Source organism: Bubalus bubalis, chromosome 10 (assembly GCF_019923935.1).
Source record: "Bubalus bubalis isolate 160015118507 breed Murrah chromosome 10, NDDB_SH_1, whole genome shotgun sequence".
In the NCBI taxonomy this organism is placed as follows: Eukaryota; Metazoa; Chordata; class Mammalia; order Artiodactyla; family Bovidae; genus Bubalus; species Bubalus bubalis.
In genome coordinates this window covers 80390875-80404656 of record NC_059166.1, presented here as the reverse complement: position 1 = coordinate 80404656, position 13782 = coordinate 80390875, and the positions used below count along the sequence as shown (strand labels likewise).

The following is a 13782-nucleotide window of genomic DNA, read 5'->3' as shown; positions in this document are numbered from 1 at the left end:
TCCACTGCACCACAAGGGAAGTCCTGGGAAACTTTCAATGAAAGCTTCATGCTCTAAAAGTCACCACCAGCTAACCAGTGTCATCTGTCTCCTCAGAGGGAAATCTTGACAACTTCGATCCTTAAGGATTTATTATCAAGTGTGGACCCAAGGAAGGGAAAATTGCCTAATTGCTATAAACTTGTCATTAGTGAAAACACACACACAAAACCCTAACAAATTAATTCTATATTCTATTTGTCAGTTCTGTTTTATGAGTTTTAAAACTTGTCAGTATTTCGGTTTAAAATGTTCTGGACTTTGGTTATAGATCAGCAAGACATATTGGTCTAAATTTCATGATATTGGGTTACATAGGATAACAACAGAAGAGTCATCCAAGTTTATTGTCTATTTATTTCTTGCTGGTTTATGATAGATTAATACAATCTTCTTTAGATCTTGAACATTTTAAGTATTAATAAATTTAAAAATCAAGAATTATTAATTGAGCAAAATCATGATAGCATTAATTTGAACCTGAAGATGGGAAGGCATGGACAAAGTCCTAACACATAAGCATAAGTCAAAGACACCAGAAACAAGAAAACTGTATGATTGTGGCAGTGTTAAATTTTGATATTACTGTTGCTCAGCAAGTTAGAATTGTTCATTTTGATTCACTAATCATCCCAGAGATGTTGGATTAAAGATTGCAAGAATTGCTTCAAAAATCTCTAGAAGTAGCATCTTTGCAGCCTGTGTCTTCATTAAAATTTTCCATATAGTTAAAGATAGTGAACCTGGAAAGGATATAAAATAATTACAAGTAAATTAAAATGTATACTCATTTGCTGAAATGTTTATTTTAAATAAAATTCTATGTATTTTGGATACAAATATATGTGTACATTACATGATAGTCATACACATAAATCTTTAAATTTGAAATTAATTGATCAGATTTTCACACAAAAATCAATAAGAAATATAAGCAATTAACCAGAATATCACTGCTATTACCCAGTGTTTACCCAGCATGGGATTTTTTTTCCCTGCCTACTGAAATCTTTTAAGGCTCTTAAAGGTGAAATTTTCCAAGTGTTGATGAAAATGAATGACTTTTTGCTTTGTGACAACCTAGAGGGGTGGGATGGGGTGAGAGGTGGGAGGGAAGAAAGTCCAAGAGGGAGGGGATATATGTGTACCTCTGGCTGATTGATGTTGATGTATGGCAGAAGCCAGAACAATATTGTAAAGCAATTATCTTCCAATTAAAAATTTTAAAAAGAAAAAAAAAAAAAGAAATATAAGCAATTAACCAGAAAACTGGGAAAAGAACACATATTCAAGAAATTGTAAATTCATGTAAGAGTGAAGTAGCACTTTATACATTACACACAAATTTTAGAAATTGCTATATGATAGTAGGTTGGAGAAAAAAGGAAACTCAATTCATTTATAACAAAAACGTAAACTCCTGACAAATTTTTGAACACCATTTAGCAATATATGTGGGAGAAGGCAATGGCACCCCACTCCAGTACTCTTGCCTGGAAAATCCCATGGATGGAGGAGCCTGGTAGGCTGCAGTCCATGGGGTCGCTAGGAGTTGGACACGACTGAGCGACTTCACTTTCCCTTTTCACTTTCATGCATTGGAGAAGGAAATGGCAACCCACTCCAGTGTTCTTGCCTGGAGAATCCCAGGGACGGGGGAACCTGGTGGGCTGCCGTCTATGGGGTCGCACAGAGTCGGACATGACTGAAGCGACTTAGCAGCAGCAGCAGCAGCAATATATGACCTACCAACTTGAATACATTTCCTTTATACATATTTTTTGGTAAAATAACAAATTATGGCAAGAAATACATACATAAAATGCCACTGTTGTAGTATTTCCTGTTATATAGCTTATAACAGAAAATAATGTCCACAGTTATGATGTATATTAACACTACATATAATTTAAACTGAATGGGTTAGATCAATCTGTCCTGATACTGCAAAAGCTCCATGTAGATTTTCCAGTAAAAAGTATGTGCAGAGCAGTGAGTATAATTTCATTTGTACTAGCAGCATGGGTTTTATTTATTCAATTATTTGCACTGTTTTAAGTATATTTCAAATTCTATAAATTTGCACCAAGGACTGATTTTTTAAAATTGGGTGATGAACCACGCATTCAGTTGAGTATCTTTCCCTTTTTCCCTTGTCTTTCACTTCTCTTCTTCCCTCAGCTATCTGTAGTCTCCTCAGACAACCACTTTGCCTTCTTGCATTTCTTTTTCTTTAGGATGATTTTGGTGACTGCCTCCTGTACAATGTTACAAACTTCAGTCCATAGTTCTTCAGGCACTTTGTCTACCAGATTTAATCCCTTGAATCTATTTGTCACCTCCACTGTATAATCATAAGGGATTTGATTTAGGTCATACCTGAATGGCCTAGTGGTTTTCCCTATTTTCTTCAATTTAACACTGAATTTTTCAATAAGGAGCTCATGATCTCAGCCACAGTCAGCTCTAGGTCTTATTTTTACTGACTGTATAGAGCTTCTCCATCTTTGACTGCAAAGAACATAATCAATCTGATTTTGGTATTGATCATCTGGTTATGTCCATGAGTAAATCCATCTCTTGGTTTTTTGGGAAAAGGTGTTTGCTATGATCAGCATTTTCTCTTGACAAAACTCTGTTAACCTTTGTTCTGCTTCATTTTGTACTCCAAGGCCAAACTTGCCTGTTACTCCAGTATAACAGATACTCCAGTTATCTCTTGACTTTGTACTTTTGCATTTCCAATCTCCAGTGATGAAAAGGACATCCTTTTTTTTTTTGTTTGTTTGTTTTAGTCCTAGAAGGTAGGTCTTCATAAAAGCAGTAAACTTCAGCTTCTTGGGAATCAGTGATTGGGGCATAGATTTGGATTACTCTGATGGTGAATGATTTGCTTAGGAAATGAACTGAGAACATTGTGTCATTTTTGAGATTGGACCCGAGTACTGCATTTCCAGTTCTATGGTTGACCATGAGGGCTACTCCATTTCTTCTAAAGGATTCTTACCCACAGTAGTATATATAATGGTTATCTGAATTAAATTCACCCATTCACATCCAATTTAGTTCACTGATTCCTAAGATATCAGTGTTCAATCTTGCCATCTCCTGTTGACCACATACAATTTACCTTAATTCATGCACCTAACATTCCAGGTTCCTATACAATATTGTTCTTTACAGTATCGGACTTTACTTTCACCACCAGACACACCCACAATTGAGCATCGTTTCTGCTTTGGCCCAACCGCTTCATACTTTCTGGAGCTATTAGTAATTGCCCTCCACTCTTCCCCAGTAGCATACTGGACATCTTCCTACCTGGGGGACTCATCTTCCAGTGTCCTGTGTTTTTGCTTTTTCATGATGTTCATAGGGCTCTCGTGGCAAGAATATTTGAGTGGGTTGCCATTTCCTCCTCCAGTGGACCATGTTTTATCAGAACTCTTCACTATGACCCATCTGTCTTGGGTAGCCCTGCCTGATATGGCTCATAGCTTCACTGAGTTATGCAAGCCCCTTCACCATGGCAAGGCTGTGATCCATGAAGGGGAAAATATATGTAGTCAAGGGTTAAAAGCTGATGCCATTGCAGATAGACAGGTGGTTGAAAATTTTACATAATTAAAAAATTTTTTAAACTACATGACAGTTCTTAGAATTGATTACATTCTTCATCAGTGAAATGTTAAAGAGCTAATTGGAAGTCTGAAAAGTCTGTTTTTACTTATTTATTCAGCGAATTTAACTCAGATTCCTTGTGAAGAGCATCATAAAGTATCTCTGGAGACTATAAGTTACTTAAATGATATTTTGAGAGGATTTTTATGAATGGAAATATGTGTCTCTATTTAATTAATTTAAATGCTCATTTTTGAATATCACTAATTGTATTTTACTAATGCTTTGCTTTTAACATACCTGTTTTCCCTATTCTCTGCTTATTTGGAGATCTCAAGGCCTTTGGTGCTGTTACTGAATTCTGACTGTCAGCAGGAATGTGAAGAGTGATTAACCATGACAACGGTGGATAAATAATAGTAAATACCTTGTTATGTGATATCTAAACAAGTATGCTATCAAGGTTTGTTTTTTTAATCATTATTTTTCCATATTTAATCTTGAATTTTTTCTGGTGAAAGCAACTCAAAACCACATATTAAATTCAAAGCTAAATTTTGGTAAAATCAAATCTTGTCAAAATATTGCTGTATAGGACCTTCAATTCTTGACTCAGTTCTTTACCCTTTAATCTTAGCAGGGAAGAGCCAGTTTATATGATCCAGGCCTAGAATACAATTATGCTATGTGATAATTTGACAGAGATGGCTAGGCAGATCCTAAAACATCTTTCATGGAGTAGATTTGTAACACAAAACTGTTCTTAGGCAACAATTTAATTCCTTAGCCCCTGCTTGCATCCAAATATGGGATAATGTGCCTAGGTTATACCAGTAAAGTATGAGATGAAGTGAAGGAAGTGTCAAGACTTTCTCCAACAGAGTATCCTTCTGTTGGTGAGATGTGAATCATGTAGAGGTTGGGGGTTGGAAGAGCTAGAGATGAAAGCATCTTCAGTCATTGTGTGAAAGAAAGCTGCCACCGACAGAGAACATTGCCCTGGAACCATTACTGGAGGAAGCAAGAAGAGACTTCAGTTGCAGAAGCTCCTAAAATGTTTGGGTTTGTTATTCTACCTAATGCAAATGAGATTTCAGAAACATATAGTTTAACATTTACTTTGTTTTTATATCTTTTAAATCTTTCAGATTCATTTTTTTTGTTGTTGTTGTTTTAAAAATACTAATATTGGGGGACTTCCGTGGCAGTCCAGTGGTTAAGACTTTGCCTTCCAATGAAGGGAGTGTGGGTTTGATCCCCAGTCGGGGAGGTAGGATCCCACATGCTTCATGGCCAAAACATAAAATAGAAGCAATATTGTAACACATTCAATAAAGACTTTAAAAATGGTCTGCTCAAAAAAAAAAAAAAAAGCTTTAATTTTTTTTAGTTTTTAAAAGTACTAATATCTTAATTATGTTTTAAGTTTGATACACTGCATAAGTGCATGTCTGGAAAACTGGGATGATGTAGTAATTCAAACCCGCAATTACAGATTTCTTTTTTTCACGCTGCTAAGACACAGCAGCTGAGGGGCTGAAGCAGAATACTTCTGCCATGACTGGTAAGGCTAGTGGGAGGGAGCTCACGTAAGTCAGTTGGCTGGTTTTCTTATAGTAGGTTTTTCTTTTTTTCTAAATATAAGAGTGACATTAAGGCTTTAAAAAAAATACTGTAACAACAACTACAGAAAGAATATATCTGGGTTTGTAGAGGAAAAAAGTACATGAGATAGTCTGGTAGCTTCATGGGTCAATAAGGACCTGTATGGTCAGGGCCCATAAGACGGCTGCTCTCTTTCTGTCTGAGCATTGCTTGCCCCGCTCCACACTGCCTTACCTTTGCTTTACATGCATGATTGCCTCCCCTTCCTAAGCTGAAAGTTTAAACAGTAACTACATGCATGAGCAGCCCAACCCTCAGTTACTGACTGTTGTGGTACTCGGACCAGAATGGCTCTGGTTTCTTTAAGAGTATGTGTTATGACAACATGTATCTTTGATCATCATTATTTCTTCCTTTCTCTATTCAACGCGATATTGATTAAAGGTATTGTTTATAAGCCTTTACCTGTTGCGCTATCCACTTTATGAAGAAGATTTAGACCAAGCAGGAGTATGTTCTGAAGGTCAGTAAAGTTGCTGATGAAGGGAGCTTTGTCCCCATCCACAAGCACTCGAGGTGGCAGGGCCTGCTGGAACTCAGATACTGTACTAAAGATTGTGGGAAAGCTGGCTGCAGCTAGATAGTCCAAAACCACGCACCAATCTCTCCCAAAGCCCGCTTCTGGTTTAGAATAATATTCTAACCTAAAAGACAAGCGGAAACACGGTACAGTTATCATTTGTCACTCAGAACGGCACCCTTGTCATTTTCTTAAAAAGATCACCTTCTGTCAACAAACTAAGAATGTAATTTTTAGTTTTAGAATGTGATGGCTTGAGTGCCTGCCTTAGATGATATAGGTAACTAATCCCCAAAGATTAAATATAATATTTAATAAGAAGACTGATATTAGGAAATACAAAGGTATAGATAAGACCAAAATTTATTTGCCGTATTAAGTAGAGGTAACTTGGGATCCATGCTTACCTGTCTTCAAAAATTTTGTAACCATCTTTCAAGCTTGAGACATGTGCCTCCCACAAGTACTTCAATAAGTCCTCGAAGCTACTAGAAGGTGACTGCAAATGCTACCGTAGAGGGAAGAAATGGATTCACATTTGCTCAACTAGAACAATTCTTCTCTCTACAATTTCACTTTGTCCACATTTTGTATTTAGCAATAGTCTACATCACAGGAGAATTTTGTTTCTGTGGATTAATTTGCACAAGCCATGAGTGACAAGCAATCTGTAAAGACTATAATAATGATTAGGAGTAGATTAGGAGCAGATTAAGAGTAATATTGCATGGATCTATAAGAGATGAACTGCACTTTTCCCCCCAAAGTCAGTATCATTTTTAATTTATTTTTTTACTGAAGGATAATTGCCTTACAGAATTTTGCTGTTTTCTGTCAAACCTCAAGAGAACTTTATTTTTTGTTTATCAGCTGTTTTTCTGCTGCCATAGTTGAAATTACCACAAAAGTTTAAGAAAAGGTGGAAATTACAAGAATACATAACTTAATAAAATCTTTGAAAATGAGCTAATAGTCTATAGAACTAGCAAATATCTCTTTTTGCATTGATTTTGGTCCATGACTATGCTTCACCAATGTATTTTAGTTTGGTCATCGAATATGTGGTTTTGATTGCCACATAATAGTTTAGTTATACCTATTTGTGACCACTTATCAAATCATTTGAAAGAAGTTAACTAACTACTCTAAAACCAACCCCATAATCATATTTCTCCCAAGTGTTATTGCTCACTTGATCTGAAGGTTCAATTTACCAGAATAATCTTTTCATTCAGTGTGTGCACTTGCATTTATGTACGGCTTGTTTAGAGTGAGATGAGTGGATAGATTTGCTGTTAATGCTGTATTGGTTCAGAAGGTGTAAATGACATGTAATGCCTTGATGTCATGGAATGAAAATGAAAGAAAGTGAAAATGGTAGTCGCTCAGTCGTGTCCAACTCTTTGCAATGCCATAGACTGTAGCCTGCCAGGCTCCTCTGTCCATGGGATTCTCCAGGCAAGAATACTGGAGTGGGTAGCCATTCTCTTCTCTAGGGCATCTTCTATCTTCCTGACCCAGGGACAGAACCCATGTCTCTTGCATCGCAGGCAGATTCTTTACTGTGAGCCACAAAGGAAGCCCGTAAAGTAATGATATTAATATAACTTGTATAAAAACTTGTATTTTTATACCATATAATACACACAAAAACCTAAATAAAACAGCACACATATATGTGGAATCTAGAAAAATGGTACTGATGAACCTATTTACAAGGCAGGAATAGAGGTGCGGGTGTCGAGAATGGGCTTGTGGACACAGCAGAGGATGGAGAAAGGGGGACAAATTGAGAGAACAACATTGGCATTATTCACTGTCAGGTGTAAAAATGCGTAGCTAGTGGGAGACTGCTGTATAGCACAAGGAGCTCAGCTCAGTGCTCTGTAATGATCTGGAAGAGTGGAATGGGGGAGGGGAGGCTCAAGAGGAAGAGGATATATGCATAGCACGTGGGTGTGCATGAGTGCTCAGTTGTGTCCTACTCTTTGTGATGCCATGGACTGTCGCCCGCCAGGCTATGATAGAGGCTCCTTTGTCCATTGAATTCCCCAGGCAATAATACTGGAGTGGGTTGCCATTTCCAGGGACTGAACCCATGTCTCCTGTGTCTCCTGCATTGCAGGTAGATTCTTTACTCCCTGAGCCACCAGGGAAGCCTGTGTATGTATATATGTATGTGTGTATATGTGTGTGTGTGTGTGTGTGTGTGTACATATAGCTGATTCACAGTGTTGTACAGCAGAAACTAACAGAACATTGTAAAGCAATTATATTCCAATAAAAAAAGAAATTCTCTTACCACCTCCTGAAAGATTAAATAATAAAACTTGAAAAAGGCACCTGGTAAAGGGCATTCCACTTCCTCATTGTTGAAGGAAAGGAGGACTGACAACTAGAAACATTAAGACAAAACTTTGTCTGGTCCTTGGATGGTGGCAAAAGCAGCACTTGATCTGATGATATCCCCATTATGCCAGAATCAACTGCAGCAAGGAAGGGCAGTGCACAGAGAAAGTAATTCATATCTGTAAAAGAAGATACCTATCATTACCACAAGCGCCAACAAATATGATAGAGGATATTTTTAAGTAATCTGTATGCTAAGTCACTTCAGTCGTGTCCAACTCTGTGTGACCCCATAGATGGCAGCCCACCAGGCTCCCCTGTCCCTGGGATTCTCCAGGCAAGAACACTGGAGTGGGTTGCCATTTCCTTCTCCAATGCAGGAAAGTGAAAAGACAAAGTGAAGTCGCTCAGTCGTGTCCGACTCCTAGCGACCCCATGGACTGCAGCCCACCAGGCTCCTCCATCCATGGGATTTTCCAGGCAAGTGTACTGAAGTAAGCCATTAAGCAAAAAGTCAGAGATCCAGAAACATGAAAAAAAGTAACCGCAAAATATTGAAAATCTCTCTAAGGATCATATACATAACTCTATCGCATTTCGGTTAATAACCCTACAATTAGAAATGAATAGGGGCTAAAAGAGTTGAGCGCTGCTGCTGCTGCTGCTCAGTGGTGTCTGACTCTCTGTGACCTTTTGGACTGTAGCCCACCAGGCTCCTCTGTCCATGGGATTTCCCAGGCAAGAATCCTGGAGTGGATTGCCATTTCCTTCTCCAGAGGATCTTCCCAACCCAGGGATCAAACCCGTGTCTCCTGTTGTCTCTTGCACTGCGGGCACACTCTTTACCCACTGAGCCATTGGGGAAGCAAATAGTTGTCTACAGCATTTTAACACACAAAAAGTAATTTTAATGAATTTGGTATCATTCATGTTTTCAAAGCATTTTACAATGGAAGAAAGAAAATGGAAGAAAGATATCTACTTGTGCATAGAATGATACACTTCTGAGGTTTTACCATGAAATGTGACTTTTTTCTAAATTATCTTAATACACGTATAGTGTTGGTATTTTGTATTTTATGTTTAATATACAACCATGACATTGTGAAGTGCTTGTCCCACATTAAGTCTTCGAAGCAAAAATATTGGCTGAGTGTTGGCAACAAATCTCTGGATAATTAAATTAACACTGAATTAAGATTTTTAAAATTGTTGTCTAGGTAGAACCTATACCAACAAATTTAGACATACCGATATAGTTGACTGTAAAACTTGTACTGATTACCACTGTTAATGCAGAACACTTTTCATCATAGACATGCATTTTGAATGCAGTCCTCCGCCCCAGGGTAGCAGGCTGATATTCCAAACTATTGGAGTCCATGTGAGAAAAAAGAAGCCTAAATTCTAGATCTGTGGCCATGACACTTTCTGAGTCTTTGAAAAGACTCAATGAGTGTCATACAAGAAAAATAAGTAAAGATGTATACAATGCGTGTCACTCTAAGAAAGTGAAATTAACTGTGACCTTGTTTCTAATTAGTGGGAAATATCTCAAAGAAATTGTGTGTAAATTAATTTCACCACTAACACACAAGATAAAATTAAAGAATTAGGAAATACCTTCTGATTACTTGACTATTAAATATCTGACAGAAGCCTTACATTACTAATTGATAGAATGATTTGTGATACATTCATCTCTGACATTTTTACAAATTTCCTAGTTAAATATATTTGGTCTGAGCAAAATGGAAAAAGAAAAAAGTATTATTTTCTTGTTCTCTCCTTTTTCATCCTTCCTGGTCCTGGAGACTCCTCTGATTAGCGGGACCTCCCATCTAACACCAGTGCTGGTCATTCAAAAGCCATTGTCCTTTGCAGTTCCTTGTTGCAGTCCCTGGGTAAAATAGGTCCTAAGGAATCGTTACTGAAATTGTGGCCATTAAATCCTAGAATGTGACAGAAAGGCCACGAGAGACATGATGAAGTGGATTCATTTTTACGGAGCAATAGTGCTGTTTTTGTTTTGTCTCTGTCCCTAAGATTTTAACTTGGATATTTTCTTTGGGGGAAGGTTATTAACTATTTCGCTATTAAATGAACACACCAGCCCACCAACTGTCTACAGAGATGCACAAACGATCTCCAGATTCATAGCCACAGTCTGTCGTTCGGGTGGGATCAACCAATCTGCCTGGAAGAGAGAGGATGCACAGATTATTTACTATGCACGTTTTGAAACTTGCTATAATCATCCCTTGCCTAATTCATTTTGTTTGCAAAGAAGCACAAACATTTATTTTCTCATGACTTGTGTTTCTCTTCCGATCACTCTTTACCTTCATTTCCCATCTCAGGGCCAATTTCTTTTCCTTCATCTAACATCACAACAATATTCCACTTTAGAATGATCTGTTTCGAATATTATTTGCTTTTGTATTTATTCTTTTTCCTAACCTGATTGTTATTAAACAATGATCATTAAAGAACTTGCTAATGCTATTCACCTGCATGAATATTAGAAGTGTGAACTTTCCTGATTGTTCCTCAAACTGCAAAGGCACTCACACACGCACACACACACACAGACTGCACCCAATCACATACACTTGTTCTTTACCTTCATTTTCCATACTATTGAGATAAGAGTCGGATTTCTGCTGGCGGACCTAGGCATTGATATTTTTGAAAATCAGGCAGTTGTTTTCAATGTGCAGCCACTCCTGAGAACCACTGTTTTTGTTCATACTTTTATGCCCTAGTAGATTTCATTTCCCCAATGAAATTCGTTCACATTTCAAATTTTAATTCAGATCCATTTTTTCCTGATTATTCCATCTGACTCCACCGTGACCCTTTGTTTTGCACTTTAATTTTTAACTAAGAGTTGTTATTTATTGCTCACTGTTTCATTTCTGATATATTTTCTGTTTTAATTGTGTTGTAAGGTCTTGGATGGCAAGGAAACTGTCTGAAATACTCCCACCCCACAGCTGCTTTTAGAAAATGCTGGAGACATATAAGCCCATTATTAGGTAAGTTTAGTCAGGCTTGATCATAATATGTAAGTGTAATGAAAGAATAAGAAAAACATTAATCGACCAGCCTATTCAGCCTCCATCTACTGCTGGCCCCTAGGTCCCTGAGGCTGGCATGCCTCCCATAGTGCTAATGATTTCTCCTAGATCTCCATCTTTTTGACTCTGGGAAAAGCCTGATAAAGAGCTGGTTTGAGTCTCAAAACATCACCTGATAAAGGTGTGTGAACAGCCAGCTTCAGGAGCTCCTGCATGTGACTCCTCCTTAGATCTCAGATAAACTATAATCTTCTCCCTATATATATATATATTTTTCATCAGAACAGAACAAATTTCCTTATCGGTAGTGTTATAGTATGGAGTGAAAGAGACACCATTCTCTTTCATAAGACTCTCTGCCAGCCAAACATCTTATAATTTATGAATCTTTGGCCCAAACATATCTGCCTACTAAACACTAGAACGTACTTTATTTTTGAAAGGAATTGATCTTTTGCAGAGAAACATCCTCATGAACAAGATCCCTTTCTTGCCTCTCTCCATCTACATGTATAGGTAATCATAGTTAGAACTTCAAGAAATTCAAAGTAATTTGACACCATCTGTTTCAGTGCCTATCTTCTTGACTGTTTTGTTCATCTCAGTGCTTAGAATAGAATCTAGTGCCTAGTAGGAGTTCAAGTAGAATGCCCAATATGCTGGAAATGAAGTCTTTTTTTGTGTTTGGCAACTATGCTATATGCCCCACTGCAGTTTCAAATCAAAACAGGCAACCCAGAAAGATTTATGGAGGAGAAAAAGTAGAAAACTAAAGGTTATGAGGGGAAAAGAGGAAAAAGAAAGAATTTGATTTTCAAAAATTGGTTTATACAGAGTTCCATTTCCCAATTACCACATGGTTAGATTGGAAAAATCATATGAGTAAAAACAAATCATTCTTACCTGTTTTATATTGCCAGCCATGCTGCAAAGGTAATCCCCATAAAAAATTTTGTTCATTATCTGGTGCGAATTTTTCAAAATAACTGGCTGTCTTGTTCAGGAGGACTTTATACATGCCCATTCTCTTAGGGTATACCCAGGGATCAATAATGTACTTTCCATTCTCCACACTGTAGTCACTGAACTGACCAGGAGTCTCATTCCACAGTGGGAGATACTGATCTGAGAGCCTAAAAACTTCTGCTGAAGGAACAAAAATGCAACCAACCAGCACACAGGCCGAAGCAGCAAGGAGAGACAACATGCTGGAGCTGGGGGGTTGAGATTATGGCAGGGCTTTTATTGGAAAGTGCAGAAAGAAGGCATGGTATTTCCTCATATCAGAGCATATCACCTTTGTTCATTTCCTTGAGATGGTAGGAAAGTCTTACCAAGGAAAATAGGCTGCTTCCTCAGATATACAGAACAAACTAATGGACACCAGAAGAGAGAGGGGAGAAGGGCCGGGGGTGTGTGTGTGTTGGGAGGGCCGTTAAACTTGCATGAAATAAATAATCAGCAATATTACATAGCACAATTTATAAATACCCATGCAAATATGGGCTTCGCCTGTGGCTCAATGGTAAAGAATCCGCCTGCAGTTCGAGAGCCCCAGGAGATATGGGTTCAATCCCTGGGCTCGGTTAGCCCTCTTGCCTTACATTCTCCCCCTTCCCCCATGTTTACACAGTTTCTAATCTTCCCTTCTCCCAGTGTCGTAAGAACAACAGTTTGTTGCCGTGCTATCCCCATATGCAGAGATTAGGGCTTCTCATAAGGGAACAAGAAATGCTGCTTCTTAAAGGAACAGAAGGGGCCAGAAGGGGTTTTGGCCCCCTCCTCCAGCAGCACCACTGCCCACACCCTGCTTGTGTCATGGAAGAAATTTTCTCAGATCTACTGAGATACTGTCTTCTGGGCTCAGAATGCTTAACATTCCCACCAAAGAAAATAACTCCCTGCTTGTAGGCTGTGACTGTATTTTTCAGTCGATAGCCCTCTTGCCCTGCATTCTTGCTTTCCCCACGTTTACAGTTTCTAATCTTATCTTCTCCCGGCGTCCTAAGAACTACAGTTGTTGCCATGCTATTCCCATATGCAAAGATTAGGGCTTTTCATAAAGGAACAGGAGCGAAGGGATCAGAAGGAGTTTTGGCCCCCTCCTCTAGTAACACAACTGCCCACAACCTGCTTGTGTCATGGAAGAAATTTTCTCAAGACTCTTTGTGGTCTTCTCTGTAAGAAACAATATTATTTCTTGCTGTCATGCATGGCGGGTGAATGGAAAGAGGAGCCCAAAAGGTGGCTCCCAGGTATTTGGCTTGGCCTGAGATACGGGTGGGTACAGCTCCCAAGGTCACACTCATCCAGTCATGGAGGAAAGGTTTAACTCCTTGAGACTCATTCTTGGAATGGCAGCCACCACCCCCTTTCCTCTTGAACTTAAGCCTTTCTCCAGCTTCACTGTCTTTTGCCTTGAGATAACTACAATAACTCAGAATTCAATGCAACTCATGTTTGCAGAAAGGTGGATTCATACTTTTATTGTCATTATACTGTAGACTG

At 38.3% G+C, this 13782-nt stretch overlaps 1 protein-coding gene across 2 annotated transcripts; it reads right to left on the bottom strand.

Annotated features, from left to right (window-relative positions):
* Positions 1-378: 378 nt before the first annotated feature.
* On the bottom strand, positions 379-12487 carry C10H6orf58 (chromosome 10 C6orf58 homolog). 2 transcript variants are annotated; one of them, XM_006044793.3, is made up of 6 exons: positions 12178-12487; positions 10305-10391; positions 8189-8373; positions 6253-6353; positions 5731-5969; positions 379-782 (listed from the first exon to the last, which is right to left on the bottom strand). In XM_006044793.3, the coding sequence occupies exons 1-6, from the start codon at positions 12479-12481 to the stop codon at positions 667-669; spliced, it is 1032 nt and encodes a 343-aa protein (XP_006044855.2). In that variant the 5' UTR covers positions 12482-12487; the 3' UTR covers positions 379-666. The 2 variants fall into 2 exon arrangements, with proteins under 2 accessions (XP_006044855.2, XP_025150593.1); XM_025294808.2 differs by lacking the exon at positions 10305-10391.
* Positions 12488-13782: the final 1295 nt, after the last annotated feature.